The 14,954-nt window shown below is 39.4% G+C and overlaps 2 protein-coding genes across 2 annotated transcripts in view; both read right to left on the bottom strand.

Annotated features, from left to right (window-relative positions):
* LOC124114938 overlaps positions 1 to 14,954 on the bottom strand; it is a 100,083-nt gene that overhangs the window by 4,702 nt on the left and 80,427 nt on the right. The window lies entirely within an intron of this gene.
* LOC124114957 lies at positions 4,330 to 7,941 on the bottom strand. Its single transcript, XM_046475722.2, has 3 exons — positions 7,718 to 7,941; positions 4,927 to 5,935; positions 4,330 to 4,453 (listed from the first exon to the last, which is right to left on the bottom strand). Exons 1-2 carry the CDS (start codon positions 7,899 to 7,901, stop codon positions 5,118 to 5,120), a joined length of 1,002 nt encoding a protein of 333 aa, XP_046331678.1. The 5' UTR covers positions 7,902 to 7,941; the 3' UTR covers positions 4,330 to 4,453; positions 4,927 to 5,117.

The raw sequence follows: 14,954 nt of genomic DNA, 5'->3' as shown, positions 1-14,954 counted from the left end.
GATTTATATAACAACGCCAAAAGCCATCCATGAAGATATGAATACAGCACTGGGGAAGTATGTCCCTTCTTTGCCAACATAACGTGTTAGGCAGCAGAGTTTGAACGTAACAGGGAGTGCCTTGAAGACGACCCCCGCCCTCGAAGGCCTGTGAAGTCAGCAACACCAGAACTGATACAGAGAATCCTCGTTGTGGTGATGACCGACCGGCGAATTATTTGCTATTCGTTTTTAGGATTTTCCAATAGCTGGAAACAAGCCAGCAGCGGATTCAATCCACAATATGTCGATCTAATAACTCACGTTAATGTCTCTAAGCATTTTAAAGCAATTTGTCTAATATATTTATATATCAGTAGTTGTATTGAATTACTTAAAACCTAACCATCAACATGTTTGGTATTCAGTCTTTGCACAACACATGTAACAAATATTAGCAACCCATGCTTGCCGTAAAAGGCGACTGTGCTTGTCGTTAGAGGCGGCGGGATCGGGTGGTCAGGCTCGCTGACTTGGTTGATACATGTCATCGTATCCCAATTGCTCATGATATTAATACTGTCACTGGATCGTCTTGTCCATTTATTTACAGACCGCCGTCATAGAGCTGGGACACTGCTTAGGGCGGCGTAAAACAACTATGAACATTCTTCAATAAAACCGCTTTATGAATTTTCCCTAACACCTTGCGTCTTCCAGTACAGAATAGTTGTACGACAATGCTAGATTTAGCTGGAAACGAATAAGGTTTGCTGACATAAGAAGTACGCCCAGTGATACGTGGGTTTGGACATTCTTGTTTTGTTGTGATATATATTGCTATTGGCAGGATATTCTCACCTTGTCGTGAACACACTATTTGATAGTGATTCATAAACACATGCGCATGATATAGTCAACTGATTTTACCAGCGATTTGGTTTTTTATGAATATCGAATGGGTTTTGTCTTTAGTATGTATTTAGGTTTTGAGGTATATTTGGAAAACAATATTTATACTCACTATGTGTGTCAGTATCAGGCGGTATATGTTCACCAGCATATTCTCGCAACCTGCGCCAGATGTACTTCCTGTACCAGACAGTGTGGCAGCTTCTCATGACACTGGGAGGCACCTCCGATAGTACAGCTTCTGCTGCCTGTAACAATATAGCGCCACTGGTGACGAATAATTGACAAAAAAAACAAAGCACTGTTCTTCAGTGTTTGACCCCTAAGGTGTCTCTAGTGGCAGTATACGGTGTCATATTAGGTAAGGAGAAAAATATTGGGCAAGGCGTGTTTCCGATACAACCCTCTAATGTAATCACAAACGTTTACAATGGAATAAATAATGCACTTAACGTTTAAACAAGATATAATTATAATAAAACTGACCTATGTTAATAGGAGTCTGGTGTCAACTGTAATTTGATAGCAGTCTGCTTATCCCTAACAATGGACTTATATATGGTCTACTGCTATGTGACGTCATTGGCGTCGCGTTTCTTGGTTGTGACGTCATCCTATATTATGTTCAATGACGTTGGTATTTGTAAATCAGTGACCTCTGTTGTGAGCCTTTTTCCTCTATAATTTTAGTAATAAAGTCACGAACGTAGTTGTTTTTAAAATTGATGTCTTTGCACATCACAATTAATTTTATTAATTCACAAAACCGTGTCAAATAACGGATTTCTGTACCAGAATATTCTTGTGAAATATGTGAAGTGGGTGTATGAAAATCCAAGATGGCTGTTACTGACGGTATACGGTCTCATATCAGGTCAGGGGGTGGGGGTAGCCCAGTGGTCAAAGCTTTCACTCATCACGCCGAAGATCCGGGTTCAATTCCCGGGTACAATGTTTGAAGCCCATTTCTAGGGTCCCCTGCCGCGCTATTGCTGGAACATTGCTAAAGGTGGCGTGAAACCATGCTCGCTCGCTCACTCACTCACTCAGAGACTTTTCCAACAGCATGATCCCGTTGAATCTCGATTTAGAGTGCCAGAATACACTGTACACATAGAAATATATTATATTTAAAAATAAAAGTCCACATTGTCATTTTGCTTTTGTTTTTAATACAAACGTACTGTATCCCAAAACTTTTTAGAACTATGGAAATTTAAGTAAACACATATCGTAGAAACGGATCAGTATATTAATACTGATTAAGATACTACTAGAAATATTCAGTTTTGATCATGAATTTTTTGAATGGTAAGTACCCAAGAGCATGCTCATGCGATTGACATTTGTAATATAGTTCCCGTGCTGGGTGGAATTTCAGAAGATTTAGTGAAAAAATAGTAAATGTGGAGAAATTTAGACTGTATATTAAATAGTAGCAATTCAGCATGTTTTGCTGCATATGCTCTTATAATTGATATTATTCAATTATGAAAGAGATTCATATATCGTCTCATCTAGCTCACGTACCATATTCACAAACAACCCACAGCTGTGTCCATCTCTTTGACTCAGTACTGGATATTCTTTCTTTGTCCATGTGACCACTGACCCATCACCTCTCCTCAAACTGCGTGTATATTTTCTAAAATAGATATAGGATATAGTTTACGACCTCTATTTGATACCGCTGCCTCAAACCAACCTATAACCTAGCGCTATACATTTAGGACTGAATAACTGCACGTTTGTAGCTGAGGCAGATTGCAGCTTTTGTTTCCAAATTGGTAGCAGACATTCATCAGTGTGTACCTCAGCTCTGGTCAGCGCAGTAGTCTTCATCAATTGTAGGCTGGGAGCTGACCACATCACCTGTTCGGTCCGCCTACTTAGTGTTGTACATAGAGAATCTCTCCAAGAGTAAAAATATCAACGAGTGTTGATATATTTCATATCAAAGGACACAAGGGTGAGAATTAATTTATCATCCAACATCATTCTGCCAGCTGTTTCAGCTTATAGACAGTAATAAGCAGTGTATCAAGTGTAAAAAGTATTGCTAACAGCTTCAGTAGCAGTCATTAGTGATGTCATTTGTGACGTCATGATAACCAGTGACGTCACTATGGTCTGCAAACATTGTGATGTAGATATTGCTGCAACATATTTGCAATATATATATCACTTGATCTCACCCAAGCTATATCAGTTTTGGATGATAAAGATTTATCTCTACATATAGCTGGCCACGCCCTCAAATTACCTCCAATTTTGTATAAGTTTGTCCCCTACATCAAGGGCAGGCTTAGAGTTGACCACGCCCACTGCTCCATCCTGGGCATTGGCGACCAGAAGCACCCAGTGTTGATTCAGTGGCATGTTCACTGGCATCAGGATCCACGTGTAAGTTCCAAGTTCTTCCTAATATAAAATAAATCCGCAAAATCATTGCCATAATTAAAACAAACACCTTGAATGATACCGACCATATCACGAGCATGTGCTAATAAATCACTGGCAAATAGTGACAATACCAGTTCGCAAAAAGGTGACCGTATTCTGTCCACCGGTGGCACCCGTCACAAACACATGCAAAGACAAGTCAACCGGTCGCCCGAGAAACACAGGGACATAATTATTGTACAAGTCAAAACATGGAATTGCATCGGGCTTGTCACTGATGCAAACCAAACATTTTAATGCTTTTCAGACTAATGCCTGGTCTCCAAAAAAGGAAAGAAGCACATACATTTATATTTAAAAAAGGAGCTCCACTGAGATGGGGACAAGCTAGAATGTGGAAAGGGTTCAGTAAAGGTTTTGGTGAAAAGAAAATATGAGGTCTTGAATGTTTTACCCTGATCAAGCAAGATTCATTTGATGCTCTTTAACCACATAGACGTATGTCTATCTACAGACTACTGTGTTATAATTTACAATAATTTCTTTTCCATTTGACCAAGTTTACTGATATTAGCATATCAATACGAATACTTTCCTCTGATTTGGATACATGCTAAAATGGCGATGATATTGAACATTTCAAACTCAATAACCAAAGTGGTAAATGTCTGAGACCTGCATCACTTCTTGCTTTCCTCCCACATTAATCTGACACACTGTGAAATAATTGGAACACTGTTCAAAGCGGCCATTAAACCTCGTTACAACCGTAGTTTACTGTACATAGCATGTTGACATATGTCCAGTGAGGATATTCTTGAAAAAGGAAAACTGCTGCTCTAGACCTTTGATGAACTGTCTACAAAACTGACCTCATATATCATAGAGCCTAAAGTAGATGCTAAACAAGGATCCATAACCGAATCGAACATCTTCAAATGTCTCTTTAATTTCCATCTTTGGACGAAAACCTAATACCAGTACTTTACTCATGCCTTTATACAATGTACATGACTATGCTCGTCCATACCTTTCATGGGTGCACGTCATACTCGTCTTTCTCCCAATGGTTGACAAGGAAGGAATCAAGTACAGCGCAGTGGAGGATGTGGATCCTATTCCACGTGGTCTTCAGGACATGCATGTATGCATTCATCACCTTCAATGGAGATAAAACTACGGTCATAAAGAACACGCTTATAACAACCTGACGGATATAACGAACTTACTTTTTTGGTCCCGACTATTTGCTGTAGTTATGCTGTATATATGCTTATAACAAACTACGGTTATAACGAACTAAAATTAGCAGTCCCTTTGAGTTCGTTATAACCGTAGTTTACTGTATACAAAACCCCTTCGTCACGTGTTCCAACCAGCAATTTAGAAAAACATTATGGCAACATATATCCTGTCTGAACTGCTCAAATAACGATTGAGCGAGTTAATGTTACTTGGTCTGTGAGCAATTTCAACTATTGGAACAAATGGGTTTTTTATCATCTATCAATATTGTACAATTTTCATCTTTAATAATGTTATTCCTGATATCATTATTTGACATTTGACCGACCACGACCGAGAAGGAAGGTTGCCCTGGTCGATTTTGTACCTTTGATTTGTCCAAATTACCTCATCGCCAAGCCATGCTGTTTGATCGAGGAGATGATTCCTCTGTATGTTGTGGGGCCCCACCTTGCACATCTGAGGATCCGTCCCATCGTCGTCATCTGTTATGGCGTTGTCACCCATCACATGTGATGGCTACATATAGAGGGTGTCAACAAACTCTGTGATGTCCGTCTTCATGTGATATGCACCTACTATGACAGTAGATACCAGTCTGTGATACGTATCCTTGCACTGGTCTTTCGCCGAGAACCATCCGGGCTAAGTCGTGACCATTTCAACCTGCCACTGACTTCTGTGAGGTCATTTCTCCATTTACAGTCGATGTCAGCGATTAATGATAAACATGGACTGTCAAAGGTAGAAAAGCTGGTGCTTTTCTCCCAGTATTTTGTCTGGTTCAGCACACGTCTTGCGATAACGATATGAGTACGTTTGTTCAGCAAATATTCGGTGAGTGACTTGAGGTTGGTCGCTCTTTCATCATGTTGATGACTAACACATTCGGTGGTTATGTCCATCAAATTGTTTTCTATTACTTTTTCGTTTTCTGAACGTTTAGGAGATTTCACACGATTTACCATATCAGGGTCATGTGTCCTTTTCCTTGAGCTAACTTCATCTAAGGAAGCCAGGAATGTAGGAGAGTTAGTATTTGCACGATCATGATCACATTCCATATCCCTGGTCTCCCAATCTCCACCATCTTCATCTCCAGAACCAGCTATTCTCGCGTAACTGTTCACTATCTGGGATTCATGGTGGAGGGCTGTATTCAAACGCTTCTCATATTTTGGATCGGATAATGCTACTGTGCATTTCCCAATGTAGTGTACTAACATATATTTCACGTCTCCCTCGAGCAAGTTGTATGCCTGTCGTTTAAAAGCCTTGGTGGTGCTGCCATTACTTTTATAAGCCACGAAGTACTGCTTGAGAACCTTGGGTGAAGGTTTAGGCTGTTCACGAGGACCATTATGCTTGAAGTAGTAGTTGTCATTTTTCCAGGAGTCTGTAGAGCAAGACGAAATGAATTACAAATGTCAATAACTTAATGATTACAAGACGTCTTTTCGGTCGGTTAGGCGTTAGTTACGGTTATATATTTGGGATATATATTTGGGTTATATATTTTGGATCTGCTGCAATAAAAATAATTCATATAATATACATACAGATTCGATCATGTTTTCCCCGTAAAATTCGCGTTAGTTGATTCAATGTTTTCTGGTTTATAGTATCTGCTGCAATGAGCACAATTTAATATAAACACAGAATCAAGCCTACATCCACGTCCACCATCAAACAGAATGATCAATAACGAAATACTATTAAGGACACAATGTGAAGGATATAGACAGTGTCTACTAATGACTAATCTGGATGTCACGTTGTTCACGGCAAACAGTCTAAATCCAAATTTAAAAGGTTCTAAGTCGACACAAATTGTAAGTGTGTTTACAATTAAATTCAAGGTGGCTTTCTTCAAACCAAAGATGACAAGAACACGTTCTAATTTATGAATGAATTGAAACTTGTAAATATGAGACAATGTAAAAAATATCACAATGTTAAATAATGTTGCCACAATATTATGTACAAGGGATTTACAGTGCATCTGCTACCTGATCAGTACCGCACATGCAATCAAACTTTCTTAGTGAATATTTGAATAGCCTTCGGCCCAAAACATCAACACATTGACAATCAACTGCCTCGTATGTTCTTTAAGTGCGATACTTTAGTTGTTTTGTTTTTCTGCATCAAAAGCAGCGTTTGAAAAGAGAAACTGCCAATGCTATTTAGCGTGCAATGTTTTCATTATCACTGCCTAGCTACGTGCATTGATCGGCAACCTGAATCAATACAAAGAGCCTGGTTGTGCGTTGCATGGCCTCAGATCGGGGTGCTATTTACGAGTTGCAGTCGGGAACGTTTTTTTCATTACAGGTAACACGAGTACGTATATTCCCTTGCAAGATCCGGCTCATGGCCACAAAGTGCGAGAGATAAGCTGTCATTCCTATGTTACGTGTTGACTGTGTCAATAGCGGGTTATATTTAAACCTTAAGTGTGTGTAAATGTAACTGATATCACGATCGCGATCACAGCATGCTAGTATGTGAACGTTTAGTCAACTATATTTGTATTTTTCATAGGGATCAGTTGGTCTAGTAGGTCGCTATTCATCTCTACATTGTGAAGGCTAAAGCATGAGTAAAGTAACATTTGGTAAAGTGGATTAATGGCGTAAAGTGGCGTAGATCTTCATAGGTCATCGACGTTTACAAGCCTAGAATCACATAAATGAACAATCTGAGATTCGAGCCCACGTCTATTTTAGATACAATGACTTCCCTCCTTCTAATTGCCGCTCCGTTTTTTTTGTTTGTTTTTTTTGTTTTTTGGTTTAACGCCGCACCAAGTAATAGACCAGCTGTATGACGGCGGTCTGTAAATAATCGAGTCTGGACCAGACAATCCAGTGATTGATATCATGAGCATCGATACACGCAATTGGGATCGACGACATGCATCAACCAAGTCAGTGAGCCTGATCTTCACTGGTCTGTGGCTCCATTGACTAATTGACACCTGCTACTTGCTCCCAATACCCATCCATACGACCCCATCACACCACATCCCACAACATGTCACATTACAATAAATAATACAAATAATCACATTTAGTGTTTCATTAATACTAATTTCATTATTAATTCTCCCTTTATTAACTCATGAGATTATGCATTTTTATTCATTTTTAACCTTCACATGCACTCTTTAACCTACCTTCCGCCGAGTCTGCCTCCACCCTGTACAAGTACCCGTCTCCTCCATGGGGTTTAGCAGGGGGTGTTACTATAGCCCGTGTGTCGTCAGGGTTCTCCAGTATCTCCAACACTTCAGTGAGCTTCAGTGCCTTGTTCTTCCCCGTGAAGTACGGACCTGCCACCTCTCTGTCTTCCCTATCCATAGCTCTGTCTACTCATGTCTGCTGCGTGGCTATGTCCTCAACACGCCTTATTATACAATGCATAAGGAAAGAGAAACTAGGACTGTCCTATGTGTAGTGACGTGATTCTTTATATAGCATGACCGATGGCTGCCTGCCAGGTAGTTGTGCACATGCGGGTACATTCCATGAATACCTCTGTGCTGTAACGCCCCGTTGTTACGGGATAAGGATACGTCTTATCAATCCATGTTATATTAATGTCCAAAAGCAGAGTGTGAAGCCAATTTTTGGTGTTCCCCGCCGTGATATTGCTGGAATGTTGCTAAAGCGGCGTAAAACCATACTCACTCACTCACTCCAAAAGCAGAACGGTTTGAATAAACAAGGAAACATTTGACGTCAGGCAACAGAATATAGCTTCAGATACATGAACCCCTGTAATACAGCTAGACATGATAATGTAAAACGTGTTATTAAATACATGGATTTAATGCCCATTATATTTGCCACTGCACTCCCAGTATCATTGCCTGGTATCTGAAAATCCGAAATCCGAAGTCCAATGTCCCTTTTCGAAACGTATGCAGCGACCAGAAGTGGGAAAACGCCAGAGACTTTTTTACGTGTCGCTTGCAATAATGTATTTGATCCAGAAACAGATAAGAAGATTAAAACCTTCTGCCCTACTTGTGTTGATTTAAACAGTCTTGCAATGTGCTCCAATGGCAGTGTTATTGCGTCGTCCGATATAGTTGCTAAATGGAGCAACGTATGACGCGGAACAAACCCTGAGTACAATTTACAGCTCGCTTATGAATACTTTTTTTTGGTTCCTTCCCTTGTCATAGTTATGTAACTATCATTTATGAATAATTATTGACTAAGTATGTCTTTGCATTTGGGTATTTTGTTTGTATGAGCAGTTCAAATGGAGGAAATTAGTCACAGGCACTGTGGTAAAAAGGCAAAATAAAGTGCAACTCGTTTTGATTTTTATACAATAGGATATTTTCTCACCAAAACAAAATAGATTTATATGTTTACTTTTTTAAAGATGTTAACAAAATCCTTTGACGACAGGTGATGTTTGCAAATATTGCAAACAGTGAAGCATGGAAAGAAAATATATCGCCAACAAATGTATTATGTGAAGAAATATTATATCATAGCCTTAAATGTGACACTCTAGTTATATCAAATATATTATGAAATGTAGTTTATTCTGCTTTATGATGACGTTGACAATCATGAAATTGTAGTAGAAAAATATATATGTCAATGATATTACAGCTTACAGCTGCATAACTGAAATGATTTTTGTTGCTGTTTATTAATTATGCAGGTCTTAAATTTCAACATTTCAGGACAGGATGATATGGGTGATAGTATTTTAAATGTTAGCTTATAAAGTAGCAATCTTGGCCTGTGACCTACAAACTCATATTAAGTACCCAAAGACAGGTATTTGCGTGAGTAAGGCTTATTCTACAGCCGATCAATAAGATAAGCAACTTAACAAGTAACTGAATTGATTGCACATGTGACAGGAACCGTACCAATGATTCATGTACGCAAACATGAAATCGCGTAGTAGACAATTTAATGAAACACGATTACATTCAATATCCAACGCTTTTTTATACCATCACTACACAGGCAATTTACTCCCCTCACTTCAAATCAAAGATCATACACTTGTATCCGGGATCCGAAATCCGCTATTTCCCGTCCAAAGCGATATTCACCTTCGAAGGGGAATCCCCTTCTAACCGCTTTTAGTAGTACGCTAGTGCACAGTCTGTGTCATTCCAGATTTCCAGCTTTATAAGTGTACAAACTTTTTCCATATCAGGAGTAGATGCAGTAATAGTGTATACATTTAAAATGGGAAATACTCTTCGATGTTGGCCTGAATGTCGGTATCAGGTAGGTCTAAGACATTCTTAAATAACCATTGCTTCCTTTACCTGTTAATGTTTTGAGGTTCAGCATAATATTTACATAACCAAAGCTGTATTAGTTCAATTCCACTATGGCAAAATTTAAATTGGGTGTGGTGCTCGTGTGCATATTAGTAATAACTTCAGGCATACCTCCCTCACCAGGTTGACACGTATTGATAAAGGCTTAATTTAAGTGCGTGAATTGTTTTAACACCACTTTGGACAGTAATCCAGTTATATCACGGAGTGTCGACTTAGTGTGGGAGGAAATCCCGAAGTGATCCAGGTCTCAAACGTTTACCCAGAGCACGGATATGGCGCTGACAAAACCAAGAAACATATAGGCACCAATGGACGCAACTCTGCACAGCGAATTGCGGCACCTCAGACGACTGGGCCCCACGTCTTGATATAAATGTAATACCGGTAACCAATACACACTCACTACTATAACATGAACCCTTTTAACCCTACTCACTTATACTGAACAATTTATATGTTCATTATTTTGTACATCTTTATTCCATATTTACAGTTAGAATATTGTTAACATTTCCATTACAGCGACTAGACACTGAACCGGTTAACCACAATCAAGAGAGAGACAGACAAGGTTCGTTATAAATAATATATTTCTGGTTCGACTTGTTTGATGAAACACTGCGTTGGTAATATTACATTTCATGCAAGCTACACTGTAGCCGTTCCGAAAGATACTCAGAATGAGGTTACTGCTCATGTAGCATTTTTCAAATCATTTGATCATGCAAGATTCCATTTAATGTTAATCACATATTAATAAAAACATGTTTTCCTAGGTTCATCACACCACAACTTGCCATACGATGTTGACGAGGAAACACTAATGATTCCTGTTTCAAGATCAGATCTCAATCTTGTGGCAAGACATATCGGTTTCGGGTTTGAGGTCCTCGGAGCACAACTTGGACATTCTCTCATTATAATAGAGCAAATCAAAGCTGCACACCCTTTCTCGCTTTATATGCAGATCTTATACATGCTTGCCAAGTGGAAGGAGAAGAACGGGAGATCTGCCACCAGACTGGTCCTCGTCAGAGCGTTGTGGAGATGCAATGGCAGATGTACCACTGAATGGGAGGAAATTCTTAACATCCTTCAGGCATCATCATCTGTGCCAGTTAACTAAATCTAGGAATGTTGCCCGAGGGCCTTCTTTACCCCATCTACCGATTACCTTGTGACATAACTGACCCCTTGTCCTGTGGTTTCTTGGGAAAACAAGCGGCAACATAGAACATTTGCCTGTTTCATTGGCGGAACAAAGCAGAAATGTGCACTAACTCTTTCCATGCCTTTACAAGTTAAAGTTAGGAGGTGGGTTTCGTGTTTTGTCCACATAAATCATGATTTCTTCCCACAAAGAATTTTAATGTCTCATAAATAAAGATTGTTTTCGTGTAAATATTTGTGTATGACTTGCTGATCTTTACACATATTGTATGTATTTGTATTTTCTCTAACAAATAAAGTTTGTTTTCGAGTAAATATGTGTTCATGTCCTGTTAAAAGATACGCAATAGGTAGAACAGTTTAAATTAGGTAGACATTAATAATAGTATGGTATCTAATTGTTTTGACACGGATAAGCTGGTCCCTGAGGGGATATGTTTACGTGATGCAGACGGGATCCACAATCCAGAATTTGACAACCCATACAATCCATATTTTCTATGTATGTCATAGATAAATACTGTGCTTGTGTCTATGCAGCATAAGTCATTATACTTAATCATGCCACACATCATTGCTTCAATATGTCGGAGTTATATGTCTTTAACACAGTGTTGATGGAGCCATACTTGCAGTGGTGAGACGTTGAGTAATAATCGATGTGTCTGTCCAAAGTGAAGTCGATCCATGTCATGACTATTCGCCAACGCAGAGCGAGTTTGAATTAAACGTAAGCTTTTGATGTTAGGCAAGAATAGTTTCCTGAACACCCACCCACGTGACTCCTATACCTACTAAGTAGGAAATCGGAAAATCCGAAATCCGAAATCCGCTATGTCTTGCCCGAATATTGTTTGTATCACATATTGCCTCTACCCTATCGTCTGGGGATCCATGGGCTGTAAAGTACAAATGATACACTTCATGTTCATCAATATTAAAAGGAAAATGTTTTTAACACGGTATTGTTTGTGTCCAGGGTATATTCTAAATTACCGTTGAAAAAAGTATCTCTAAATGTGCTTCTAATTAATCGTTGAATATGATTGTGTGATTATGTTTCTAGGTTCGTCAGCACCATTTGTGCTCGTGGGTTTCACCGAAGTGGTAAACGTCTAAGACCTGCGACACTTTGGGCTTTCCTCCCACATTAAGCTGACACGCCGCGATATAACTGGAATACTGTTAAAAGCGGCGTTAAACCCAACTCACTCACTCACTCATGTTCATGAGTGAATTGATATACTAGGGTCTTAACGATGTAAGCAAGTCTATCAATAGAAGGTAATTATTCCGAGCAGCAATGCGTCAACGACTTACCCTGTCGAACACTAAAAAGGGATAGCCGTCACCACTGTAGTGGCGAGTTATAACAGAAAATGATTCAATCTCAGGTGTAAATGACGGAGAGCTATCCGAATTATTTTATTATTTCAGGAATGTTTGGATGGCGCTATATTTATGTGTACAATTCGAAAGATCCGAATGTATGTTTATGTTAATTCAACGAATAAAACCTGAAAGATACGGAACTGGCCTATCACTTCAATATCAAAGCGCAGACATAGGCTTCTTATATCTCATCAATATGAAATAGTAAAAAGCATTTCAATGAAATAAACAACTGCTACATTTTGACAGATACTCCAGTATCTCGTTTCGCAATATTATTGTGCCCCGCTGGGATTCCGGTTTTATATTCCGGGCACATATATTATACCCAGGGCCAAGTAAACATCAAACTTAAAAGGATCCTATTCTTTGAGATGAATCGTTTAGTTGTAACATTCCATAAACATTTGTGTGTCTTACTCAATGGGATTTGTTCATGGCGAGCGCTCTCCTTCAACCTCCAACGTCAATGAAGGACGTGAAGTGTCTTTTGTGAACTTTTGTAAAACTGTCTTATAAATCAATTTTCTATTTGAGTAAAGTTTAATTTCTTTTGTTTTGTTGTATCTACTTTGATGGCTTTTTCTTTTGCCATTTATATGAAACAGACAGTAGCAGTAAACGAATGGGAATTAAGGGCTACACTTCATGTTACATATGTTTATTGATAAATCATAAATGTAAGGTTATAACATCATTTTCAGACACCAGATTTAATAACACATGCCCAATGCACAATCGGCGTTAAATTGATATTAAAAGAAAAGTATACTTTGTTTTGTTGTAAAACGCCACAAGCAGCTACATCCCATCTATGCTTCGGTGGTCTGTACACAATCGACTCTTGTGGTCTATTTTAACCTGCAAAACCATGGGGGCGTCCAGACACAATGTCTGTGGTAAATGTCCCATGAGTGCAAGTGTCTGTTATAAAAATGAAGTTGAAATCCTGATCTCACAACAGATGATATGGAAGGCCATACAGTCCAAATAGCCTTCCCTTGGGGGATCTGCTCACAGACACCAACTGTTTCTTTTCATCCATCAAGTAACTCACATAGGATGTCCAAGAGTGATGACGTATCGCCAAATCACAACCTGCGGACTGTCAGATGCGCAAAGAGTACCATGCTGTTCCAAGACAAGATCATATTTAGACAAATATGATAAGCACTGATGTTGATTCCAATGGCAACATGTCCAATTCTCATGTGCACAGACATATGCTGATCTTCCATGACACAATGAATGATACCTACGTAGTTTGGCCTGGTCCGTGGATCTGAAATGATAAATGACAGTGCAGACTACACTGCAAACAAGAATACATCCCATTGACGTCACAGTATATGTTAATATTAAAGTTGTTGCCCCCTTTTGTGCTTAGGTAAATGATACAGTTAAATGATACATTCTGTGTGTTAAGACTTTGGGTACCCCAACATGTTCCCCATACCGCACCAACTACTAACTGAACATATAGGGACGTGAACTACCGTCACCTGGCAATTGCAATTAGTACGGATAATTGGAGTTGAAATACCTGCCAGGGTGGAGTGTATTTTCAGATTGTGCATGATACCAATACAATGCATCCATACGAATACACTGTCATTGTCAATACGGTTAGTTCCATGACTGAAAAGGTTTGATGATTGATCTACATGTTGTTTATACATTATCTAATCTGTAGCCGCACTTCTGATCAAGAGTTGTGCTAGTGTTACAGCTGTTAATGAGAACGGACGGACGCCACTACATATAACGTGTCAGAATGGACATGAATCTGTAGCCGCACTTGTGATCAAGAGTGGCGCAAGTGTTGCAGATGAGGACAAGGAAGGATGGACGGCACGACATAAAGCTTGTATTGGTTTTTTTTATTCTCAACTCCCTGGGGAGTTGACACTTTTCTTGAAACCATAATATTTAATCAAATGAAATGCATATTTTCCAATAGTTCATTCGTATGAAAATAAGTATCTTCCGGTTTGAATATTAAAGAAAATCACAAACACCTACCCCTGAACATGAGAACATGCAGAACGACAATTAGGAGCCCGCTGACACCCATACTGGATGAAACATACTGGCATGGGGGTCCCCACAAACCTATTTTCTCTCTCTCTCTCTGACCTTCCCACATTGATAGCTGAGATCCTGGGTACATACACTTTCCTTGCCTTCAGCGATGCAAAGTAGAAGTACTGAGGGATGTATTTCTGCACTATGTTCTACCCGGGTCATTAACTTTGTTACGAATGACTGTTTCTCCACAATCAGCCCGACAGGGTGTGCTGATACGTGTTCCTGTCACTGTGCATCCGTGTGTGTGTATTTGTCTCTCTCTCTCTCTCTCTCTCTCTCTCTCTCCCTCCCTCTCTCTCTTCCCCATCTCGCTCTCTCTCTCTCTCTCTCTCTCTCCCTCTCTCTTCACCATCTCGCTCGCTCTCTCTCTCTCTCGTTCTCTCTCTCTCTCTCGTTCTCTCTCTCTCTCGTCCTCTCTCTCTCCCTCTCTCTCGTT

The sequence above is a fragment of the Haliotis rufescens genome, unplaced genomic scaffold, assembly GCF_023055435.1.
Source record: "Haliotis rufescens isolate VD_foot unplaced genomic scaffold, xgHalRufe1.0.p SCAF_103, whole genome shotgun sequence".
NCBI classification, from domain to species: Eukaryota; Metazoa; Mollusca; class Gastropoda; order Lepetellida; family Haliotidae; genus Haliotis; species Haliotis rufescens.
Note: the sequence above shows the minus strand (reverse complement) of the source record. Positions and strands in the feature narration are given on the sequence as shown.

Excerpts from the sequence above, each read along its gene's own strand:
- LOC124114957 (XM_046475722.2), bottom strand. The coding sequence starts at position 7,901 with ATGGATAGGGAAGACAGAGAGGTGGCAGGTCCGTACTTCACGGGGAAG. Across the intron at positions 5,936-7,717 it reads GGAGGCAGACTCGGCGGAAG|ACTCCTGGAAAAATGACAAC; the intron begins GTAGGTTAAAGA and ends CTTGCTCTACAG.